The sequence below is a fragment of the Osmerus eperlanus genome, chromosome 7, assembly GCF_963692335.1.
Source record: "Osmerus eperlanus chromosome 7, fOsmEpe2.1, whole genome shotgun sequence".
Lineage (NCBI taxonomy): Eukaryota > Metazoa > Chordata > Actinopteri > Osmeriformes > Osmeridae > Osmerus > Osmerus eperlanus.
The window spans coordinates 21,739,585-21,750,045 of record NC_085024.1 but is presented as its reverse complement, the minus strand read 5'-3'; the positions used below and the strand labels follow the sequence as shown (position 1 = coordinate 21,750,045).

Below are 10,461 nucleotides of genomic sequence, written 5' to 3'. Positions count from 1 at the left end.
AGCTACGTACAGCACGGGGGGGCCTGTGACTTCTTGATCTGCAGTTTAGTGCTTTTACCACTGAGCTACACTCACAGCAACTGGGTAGATGGGGTCTTCAAATTAAAATGTCTTGGAACAGCTCTTTTTACAGGTTAGGTCACAGGGCTTTACTCGTGTACTCTGAGCAATGGGGAGTGAACTTGCTGTTCCCTCAGTGGCCACCAGGTGGAGTCCTCTCAACGTGGAAGACCGGGAGAGAGGGGGAGAGAGACTGTGTTTAGAGAGGCAACATTACATCAGCCCCAGGTACCTGTTTGTCATGGCTAGGGCCAGACTGATCCACGGGGAAGTGCCCTTATCAGTATCTGAACAGTGTTTCATGCTTATCTTAGTAAAACCACATCTAGGTGATGTAGCGGAAGATCTGGGTTGATCTGTGGTGATTAGCCAGTATTGCTAACCCCCTGTATAGCACTGTAGGGTAGGGTGTGTTCACTGTCTGTGTGTGTGTGTCTGTGCGTGTCTGTGTTTTAAAGTAGTTCTCATTTTGTGGGTCGATCTTAATCGTGATCTCTTGACCCGTCAGTTGGCTTCATTCTGTCAATCTCCCACCCCGATCCAATCAGTCATCTTCAGAGAGGAGGGGGGCGGGACTAATGGAAAGAAAGGAACCAGATAAGGGTGCTAAAATTGACAGGCAAATAGAGCTGGGCATGCAGACTGAAATATTAGCCCCAGAACAAGGGTGAAATGAGCCAATCGATGCGTTCCGATGGAAATAAATGAGAATGAAAGGAGGGAATACATGAAGGTGAAGAAGAGACAGAAATGATCTGAAAAAATAGAAAATTAGATGTATCTAGAAAACGTTTCCCCCTCTAGCAGTGACTAAAATGAGAGACAGACAGAGAGGGACCACTATAGGCAAGAGAGATGGGGGGGGGGGGTGCGTGAGACAGAGAAAGAAAGTGTAGAAGAGGGGAAATCTGTCAGTGTCACTTAACCGTGAGGGTGCAGACAGCTGACTAAGATGTTGAACCATCACACCCACACTCCCGTCATACACGAAGCTCCCTGTGTCATGCTGACTCTGTGAAACTCAAGTTAGCCCCTGAACTACTCAAACACTTGACTGTGGCCTCAGAGAGACAGATGCAGCCCTCCACACCCTCCCACTTACTGTCCTCACAGCATGAAGAGGAGGAGGCCTTGCACACTTCACTCAAATTACACAAACACAAATACATACTTGGAACAAACGGATAGGATTTTTTTTTGCAAGCTTTAGAAACAATACTCCAGGTGTTATGTAAACAATCGAATCTATCCAATCTTAACATTAACGCAGTGTGCTGCACTGATAGTTAAGGGTAAATAGATTAATTTGTCGTGGATGTTGGGTGGTGCAGCATGGGTACACACAAACACATAAACCTCCCCAGAAGAAGTTTCAGCAATATGCAGGTAACCCTTTTGACTTAAACAAAATAGTTTAAATATATTTTATGTGGGTTTTATGACACAAAGAGAGACATATCTTCAGACATATTTGGAGATTGAAGACGTATTAGATAATACCCAATTGCTCTGAAAGTACCAAGTCAATGAAAAGAATTAGTTAAAACAAGTTCAAGACAAATTCGATGTATTTATTACACAAATGTGAGGTGCAGGTGTCTGTTACACTCAAGTTGAGTATCACAGAAGACTGGACAATGAATACAGGAAATCAAGAGAGTATTTAGTATCACAATATGGGAGGATACAAGATGATTAGCATAGCCTTTGCAGGCCCAGTCCAATAACAATGTGTGCTAGACAGCTTTTGTTTAGGTCTTTAGATAGGGCTCCTAGAAATGGCCTTGTCACTCCTTCTATTTTCCTCATTCAAAGTTGCATGGCATTATACACTTTGGCAATATTGTGACCTCTGACTTTCATTAGTGACACAGGCCTTCCCTTGTCACACCTTACAAAGACCCAACTTATGGCTATGCAGGCATAATAAAACAGCATAATGACAGTTTATCAATTATACAAGAAACATAATTCATAGATAGGCATATTTCTCCTGGACATAACCAAGGGTTATGTGCTCATGAGCTTAGTATTGAAAGGTATAGATCAAACATTGTTTATTATATTCAGAACATTTCAAACAGTATAGAAGTAATAAAGTAGTCATTATCTTTAATTGCTGTTAACTGATCAATGGTTTAAGGACAGACCTCTTCAAGATGTAAGGTCATTTACACCACCTATTTATAAAATGACTGGCCAACCTAATCTTTCTCTAATAATTTTGTATTCAATTTTCTCTCAATCTTTATTAACCCAACCATGATTGATCTACAACACATCAGTGTGGTCATGTTCTGTTTAATTTGGCTTTCAACCAAGGCTATGACCATCTCTTCCAGAGCCCTGCATGTCTGTGTGTCCTTTCATGAAAAGGGCACAGTTGTTCTGAGGCGAGATGTTCCTCGCCAGCGGCTTCCTGGTCAGACGGCAGAGGGGAACACCCACACCCCACCCCCCCCCCTCTCTACACCCACACCCCACCCCCCTCTCTCTACACCCCACCCCTCTCTCTACACCCCACCCCCCTCTCTCTACACCCCCCCCTCTCTACACCCCACCCCTCTCTCTCTACACCCCACCCACCCCTCTCTCTACACCCCACCCCTCTCTCTACACCCCACCCACCCCTCTCTCTATATACACACACCTCCATATATAGCTTTCTCTTCCTGTCTCCCTTCTCTCACTACATATCTCACTGTCTCTCTCTCTCTCATCCACACTGCCCTCTATTTATCTCACTCGCCCATGCTCTCCCACTCCCTCTATTTGATTACTCTCTCCCTGCTCGACAGTTAGAGTGCAGTTCTGTGGGTTTAGTCCATCTGCATACAGTGGTTTGTTTGAAGCTGTGGGTTATCCCCCACAGCGCCCCCAACCCCCCCCCCCCCAGCCCCCCCCCAACCCCCCTCCTAATGTAATCTGTGCCATTAGGATATGAAGGAGAAGGGGGAGCATGGCTATTACAGACTGTCTGATGGAGTGATGCCCATCCCTGGTGGTCTATTAGGGGGGAAACCAGGAGGTCTCCCCGCATCATCTTTTCTCATCAGTTCTGAATTTACGGACTCCATCGCGCTCTTCTGAGCGACCCTGACCTCATCAGAACTGATGACTCTGCCTGGACACCATTTTCCTCTCTCTGAGGGGGTTCGCTTGTGCTTTGGGGTGATGCTGTCAACACGTATGTTTTTGAGGGCGCATGCCTCACAATTTCACAGCCAATCGGATCGCCGTGGGGCGTCTCAATCTTTCATGAATAAATCACTCTTTTTCGTCTCCTCCCCCTCACTGCCTTCCTCTATCATATTACGCTTGTCAAAAATCTATATGATATATGTAATTTCTTGTCACTTGACTTGCACAAGAATTCTCTCTTAGACCAATTTAGAAAGGAATGGAAAAGGGGAATTTGTCTGTATTTTCAAGGGTTGGCATAGCAACTGCCTTACAATGCATTATTCCTTTATCTGTTCCATTATTCACATTTTCCTCACTTCTATTACAAACACCCTAGCCTACAATATTGGGTAACCTTTCCAATACAAGGTGGGATAACCTTTGCAATACAATGAACCCTGCCTTTCTTTCCCGCCTTTACATTTCAGACTAAAATCTCACGATTCCTGATCAATGATATGTGAAAGCCTACACAATGTTGAAATTCAGTAGTGTACCACTCTATATTTACAAACAGTATATATAGCTTTTACGTAGTACTAATCCACAAAATAATTGTTCCCCTATTGTAAACACAACCTGCCCAGCTTTATTTGTGGCTGTCTTTATCCTGACTTTGTCCACTAGACAATGTCTCCGAGACAAATGGGCATATTGGTTAGTAGACAACGTCTGGACAAGACTATTGCTGGGCAGGTTGTGTTAACATTAGGGGCACAAATAATTTGAGGATTAGTAGGCCTACAATGGTGAAGTCGATCACAGCTGCGTCCTATGACGTCAGTGTACTCTTCCTGTCTCTCTGCGTGACCTCTAACCTTACCCGGGGCTTTGGAGAGAGCGCACTGAACTCTTAACTCGACCGTTGACAGAGTAGCTCTGCAAATACCGGGATAAATATTCACCCATATTATTATTATTTTTGCCCCAGACCTCTTTCCTCCTTTGCCTCTCTATCTGAGTTATGTGATGTATAATCGAATCTAAATGTCTATCTATCTCATTATGTATCTATTTCTCCTTCTATCCGTAGCCCTATCCGCTATCTAATGACGTGAGACCTAGTTCAACCCCTTCTCGTTTAGGTCCGGAAGTGCCCTAATCATCGCAGTCACCATGACGACAGTGATCGCTGATGAGGAGTCTGTATAAACCGTCAAGCACGAGAGAGCCAGGTGACATGACATGACATTAATCGCGTATTCTGGGGGTGCATCCACGGATATAAGAACTACGGAGGCCTATGTTAGATTCCGTTCTGTCTGGATATTACACACAAGGTTCTGCCCTAATCTCCTGCCACACTATTCCACGTGCATTTATCCGATTTAGAGCGCAGCCGCCAACAACATAAGCACGAGACAGTTTCTGTTGGATGCGTGGAATATTAAACCCTTCTCAGATCCAATCACGGGGTTAAGCTGTTGTACAAAATTAATAATGACAATAATAATATGTAATAGGATAGCCTACGTATAGTAAAATCTTGCTTGGTGTACAGGTAGACGAGCCGACAGTATTCCGATCATGGTTTAGAGCAAAATTCTGGAGTTAGTATTTTATTCTGCACCGACCATGATCCTTCTCTGTTCGGCAGTTGGCCTTTCCGGGAGGCCGAGCGCAGAGAAGCGCGTTATCGGATGACGCGCGCTCCGTGTCCCCCTCCCTTTCGCCTTCCATTAGCGATTGTCTGTTCATTTTGATAGAAAATCGTTTGTTGTTGTTTTAAAACAAAACACATGCTTGAGTTGCCACATCATGTTACTGAGAAGTCGTTGACACGAAGGAATGGTTTAACCTATACGCTGACAGGAGAGTTAATTCATTTCCCGATTTCTCAAAGCCGTCTTGGTTTTTAACAACACACGTAACAGGTGCCAAACACGTCTCGCAAGGGATCTTCGTAGCGGCAGGTCCGGTTCAAACTGTTGGGTACTGGGGTTTATTGACGGTGAGATGGAGTAGCATTATGAATGACAGCGTTTGTTTAGTGGATATATTGACATGTATTCATAGTTTGTGCTATCTCGCTTCTCTGCCTGCCTGTCCAATGAGAATTAGTAGGCGGAGAGAGAGGAGAGAAGTTGGTCCGTGGAGTGAAAGTGAGAGACGGATTCAGAGAGGCAGAGCATTAGATATCATGACCAAGAGGAGTTGGGAAACATATTGCTTTAACAAATTGTAATTTTAATCTGTAGGCTATATTTAATTTTTTCCAATGTCGAGACGCCAAGTTTTCAACATTTTCCAGCTAAACCCCAGCTATCAGAAATGCAGTCGCAACAGTGGGTTCATCATCATATCATCATGAAAGATTTACTGCTGTCATTTTTATAGACATTGACATGATCGAATAAGGTTCGTCATTAATCGATCATTGGATAACAAATACATAGATTTATTTGCACCGCTTCACTAAAGGAGCCGGCGTCGAACGATTTAGCAAATCATTTCGAGAAAATACCTTTTGGAAGCCGAGGACCTGTCGGGTTACCACCTATATGAACGGAAGCGAAGCGAGCAATGATGGAATGGCCGTGACAACATGAAAAAGAAAAAGTGTGGAGGTCTATATCCATCCAGCCAGTGATTCAACACTTCTGACCTGGGGACAGAGACGGAGAGGAGAGGTAGGAGGGAGAGAAACAGAACTGTGTGTGTTTGATCAGAGAAAACCCTGCCTTAGATCATTTTACTTTGCAGGATATTTTCAGCATGAAACATTTTAATATAATACATTTAAAGACGCAAGTGAATGGCATACAATAATCAACAATAGCATATATTTTGAAGATGAATCCTACTTAAAGAGAAGACTGATTTATAGGACAATCATTTTGTTAGGCTTGATTTGTGTTATGTAAATGAGAGGATTTCCCCTCCCTGCTAACAATAACACCCAGATCCTGATGACATTTGTATGACAGATTGCTGGAAAGGGAGGGGGGGACAGCAAAGGGAGGGACAAGGCACTTGGGGATATAAAGAGAGAGGGCGAGAGAGGAAGGGAAAGAGAGGGAGGGAGAAAGGAGACCGTGGTACTATCTGTCTCAGTCTATCAGAGAGGTTTTTAAAGTGTGACTACATCTCTCCTCAAGCCTAGGTCTCGTTACATCCACCTCATAAGTCATCATTCCATCTCGCTCTGTCCTTTCTGCCTCTCGTAGCTTTGCATTCATCCCTCCCTTCTGTTCTGCTTCCTCACTCAATCTCCTTCTTTCTTCCTCACATCATTTCACTTGTTTATTAAACTCTCAAAATGTTCCCCTGTCCCCTCTTCCCTCTTTTTCTCTCGTTCTTTCTCTCGTTCTTTCTCTCTCTCTCTCTCATACCCCCCCCACCCTCTTTCTCTCTCTCTCTCTCTCTCTCTCTCTCTCTCTCTCTCTCTCTCTCTCTCTCTCTCTCTCTCTCTCTCTCTCTCTCTCTCTCTCTCTCTCTCTCTCTCTCTCTCTCTCTCTCTCTCTCTCTCTCTGTGGTAGAAGCCGGGCGAGTCATCCTCCCAGTCCCAACCATGGAGCCCCCCCCCTCTCTGAGCCTGGCTCTGCTGGGAGGGAGCGAGGATGAGGACCCACGCTTCCCCCTGCCTCTGAGTGGTATCTCCCATCCGTCCATGACCGGAAACTACCCGGGAACAAACCACTCCAACCACATGGGGGGATCCAGCTTGGACCGTCTGAACGGGAGCACCCCGTCCCCCACCACGCCTAGCATGCCGCTGTCATCGCTCTCCAAGCTGCCCGTGTCCTCGGCGGGGGGGCAACCCCTGCCCCCTCCCATCCCCAACGCCCTCCACCCCACCAGCACCCCCCTGTCCTCCTGTCTGGGCTCCCAGCACAGCCTCAGTGGGGAGAACTCCCCCGTGTACAACGCCCTCTTCTACTCGTCACACTCCCCCTCCATGGAGCGAGACAGGGACAGAGACAGGGGCTGTAAGCACAGACAGGCCAGTCCGCTGGTTCACCGCAGGGACAGCAACCCCTTCACAGAGATCGCCATGAGCTCCTGCAAGTACACAGGAGGCGTCATGAAGCCCCTCAGCCGGCTCAGCGCTTCCCGCCGAAACCTCATCGAATCAGACAGCGGCAGCGACACCAGAGAGGGCGGAGCTACGGCCGCGGGCGGGATGACGGCGTCCGGGGGGCGGGATCGAGAAGCCCTGCCCACCTCCTCCTCTCTGGCTCAGTCTTCTACCAATCAACCCATTACCCAGAATCCCCCAGAGATCGTCATCTCATCCAAAGAAGACTCGCCTTACGCCAGGGGCTATGACATCAGTGACTCGACCTCCAATCAGATGTCAATATACCATCAGAACCATGCCCTGGTGGAGAGCAGGGGGGCCCTAGGTGGGTCGGGGGTTGGGGTGGGGGGAATAGGGGGCAGCAGGCAAGGGGGGGCAGGGGTCGGGGCTAGGGGGAGCACTTCCAAAGCCTCGAAGCGCAAGAACCAGAACATCGGCTACAAGCTGGGCCATCGGAGGGCGCTCTTCGAGAAGAGGAAGAGGCTTAGCGACTACGCACTCATCTTTGGAATGTTCGGCATAGTCGTCATGGTGATCGAGACAGAGCTGTCCTGGGAGTTTACAACAAGGTAAGGAGGAGGGGGGGCCTGGGGGGGGGAACACACACCTCACACACCTTCCTAACGTCACGGCCGTGTGTCTGTCTGGCTGGAGAGCTGGGCTGGTTCACACAGCACACCTCCCCCAGCGTGGCTCTGTGCTGGCCGAGAGCTCCATGGCCCTCCCTGGAGCTCCCTGGTGCTCCCTGGCCCTCCCTGGTGCTCCCTGGTCCTCCCTGGTCCTCCCTGGAGCTCCCTGGTGCTCCCTGGCCCTCCCTGGTGCTCCCTGGTCCTCCCTGGTGCTCCCTGGAGCTCCCTGGCCCTCCCTGGTCCTCCCTGGTCCTCCCTGGTGCTCCCTGGCCCTCCCTGGAGCTCCCTGGTGCTCCCTGGCCCTCCCTGGTGCTCCCTGGCCCTCCCTGGAGCTCCCTGGTGCTCCCTGGTCCTCCCTGGAGCTCCCTGGTGCTCCCTGGCCCTCCCTGGAGCTCCCTGGAGCTCCCTGGCCCTCCCTGGAGCTCCCTGGTGCTCCCTGGTGCTCCCTGGCCCTCCCTGGAGCTCCCTGGTCCTCCCTGGAGCTCCCTGGCCCTCCCTGGCCCTCCCTGGAGCTCCCTGGTGCTCCCTGGCCCTCCCTGGTGCTCCCTGGCCCTCCCTGGTGCTCCCTGGCCCTCCCTGGAGCTCCCTGGTGCTCCCTGGCCCTCCCTGGTCCTCCCTGGTCCTCCCTGGTGCTCCCTGGCCCTCCCTGGAGCTCCCTGGTGCTCCCTGGCCCTCCCTGGTGCTCCCTGGCCCTCCCTGGAGCTCCCTGGTGCTCCCTGGTCCTCCCTGGTGCTCCCTGGTGCTCCCTGGCCCTCCCTGGTGCTCCCTGGCCCTCCCTGGAGCTCCCTGGTGCTCCCTGGTCCTCCCTGGAGCTCCCTGGTGCTCCCTGGTCCTCCCTGGTGCTCCTGGTGCTCCCTGGCCCTCCCTGGTGCTCCCTGGTCCTCCCTGGTGCTCCCTGGTCCTCCCTGGTCCTCCCTGGTGCTCCCTGGCCCTCCCTGGAGCTCCCTGGCCCTCCCTGGTGCTCCCTGGCCCTCCCTGGTCCTCCCTGGTCCTCCCTGGTCCTCCCTGGAGCTCCCTGGTGCTCCCTGGTCCTCCCTGGTGCTCCCTGGTCCTCCCTGGTCCTCCCTGGTGCTCCCTGGCCCTCCCTGGAGCTCCCTGCCCTCCCTGGTGCTCCCTGGCCCTCCCTGGTCCTCCCTGGTCCTCCCTGGTCCTCCCTGAGCTCCCTGGTGCTCCCTGGCCCTCCCTGGAGCTCCCTGGAGCTCCCTGGCCCTCCCTGGAGCTCCCTGGTGCTCCCTGGTGCTCCCTGGTGCTCCCTGGTCCTCCCTGGAGCTCCCTGGTGCTCCCTGGAGCTCCCTGGTGCTCCCTGGAGCTCCCTGGTGCTCCCTGGTCCTCCCTGGAGCTCCCTGGTGCTCCTGGTCCTCCCTGGTCCTCCCTGGAGCTCCCTGGTCCTCCCTGGAGCTCCCTGGCCCTCCCTGGAGCTCCCTGGTCCTCCCTGGAGCTCCCTGGTGCTCCCTGGTCCTCCCTGGAGCTCCCTGGTGCTCCCTGGTGCTCCCTGGTGCTCCCTGGTCCTCCCTGGTCCTCCCTGGAGCTCCCTGGTCCTCCTGGTGCTCCCTGGTCTCCATGGTGCTCCCGCCGGAGGAACAAACAGTGGGAGGGTTTTGCTCCGACCTTGGGTTGACTGCATCAGCCTGTCCGGTTGGTCACGTTGATCCCATGGCAGCATTGTGCAGTGTGATTGGAGGGTGGCTGGTGATGTAAATTAGGATGGCTTAGGGACGTTGGTGGTGGGGGGACGGGGGGACGACACAGTCAGTGGAGAGTGGGTGTGTCTCATTTGTCTGTTTAATGGTGGATGTAACAGAACTGGCTGGACCTGCTTCAGGCAGTGTGTGTTAGTTTGAGACTAACAGTGTGTGTGTTAGTTTGAGACTAACAGTGTGTGTTAGTTTGACACTAGTGTGTGTGTGTGTGTTAGTTTGACACTAACAGTGCGTGTGTGTTAGTTTGACACTAGTGTGTGTGTGTGTTAGTTTGACACTAACAGTGTGTGTGTGTTAGTTTGACAATAGTGCGTGTGTGTGTTAGTTTGACACTAACAGTGCGTGTGTGTTAGTTTGACACTAGTGCGTGTGAGGTTGGGGACAGGCTGGGTGGCAGCGAGGCGGGTGAGGACGACCTCTCTGCTGGCCCGGTCCAGGGGGAGTCTTGGGGCATCTGCCCTTTTAAAAAGGCACTGTCTCAATATTTATAACCCCCCCCCCCCCCTAGCTGCTTAACACTGCTTCGGTTCATCAACCATATGACTGAGCTGAGGAGAGAACCATCAAGGACAACAAGATGAAGCCACTCAAGGTGGGGCACAGGCAGATGAGAAGGGTCATGACAGAGATGTATGGGTGTGTGCCGTGGAACGGGGAGGGAGGGGGAGAGAGGGAGGGGGGAGAGAGGGAGGGGGGAGAGAGAGAGGGAGGGAGAGAGGGAGGGGGGAGAGAGGGAGGGGGAGAGAGGGAGGGGGGAGAGAGAGAGGGAGGGAGTGAGAGAGGGAGGGAGAGAGGGAGGGGGAGAGAGGGAGGGGGGAGAGAGGGAGGGGGGAGAGAGAGAGGGGAGGGAGAGAGGGAGGGAGAGAGG

At 51.4% G+C, this 10,461-nt stretch overlaps 1 protein-coding gene across 1 annotated transcript in view; it reads left to right on the top strand.

Annotated features, from left to right (window-relative positions):
* Positions 1-4,867: 4,867 nt before the first annotated feature.
* kcnn3 (potassium intermediate/small conductance calcium-activated channel, subfamily N, member 3) overlaps positions 4,868-10,461 on the top strand; it is a 19,978-nt gene continuing 14,384 nt past the window's right edge. The window contains 2 exon segments of the mRNA XM_062466332.1: positions 4,868-5,873; positions 6,723-7,833. Coding sequence (XP_062322316.1) covers positions 6,755-7,833 — 1,079 coding nt within the window. The 5' untranslated portion in view covers positions 4,868-5,873; positions 6,723-6,754.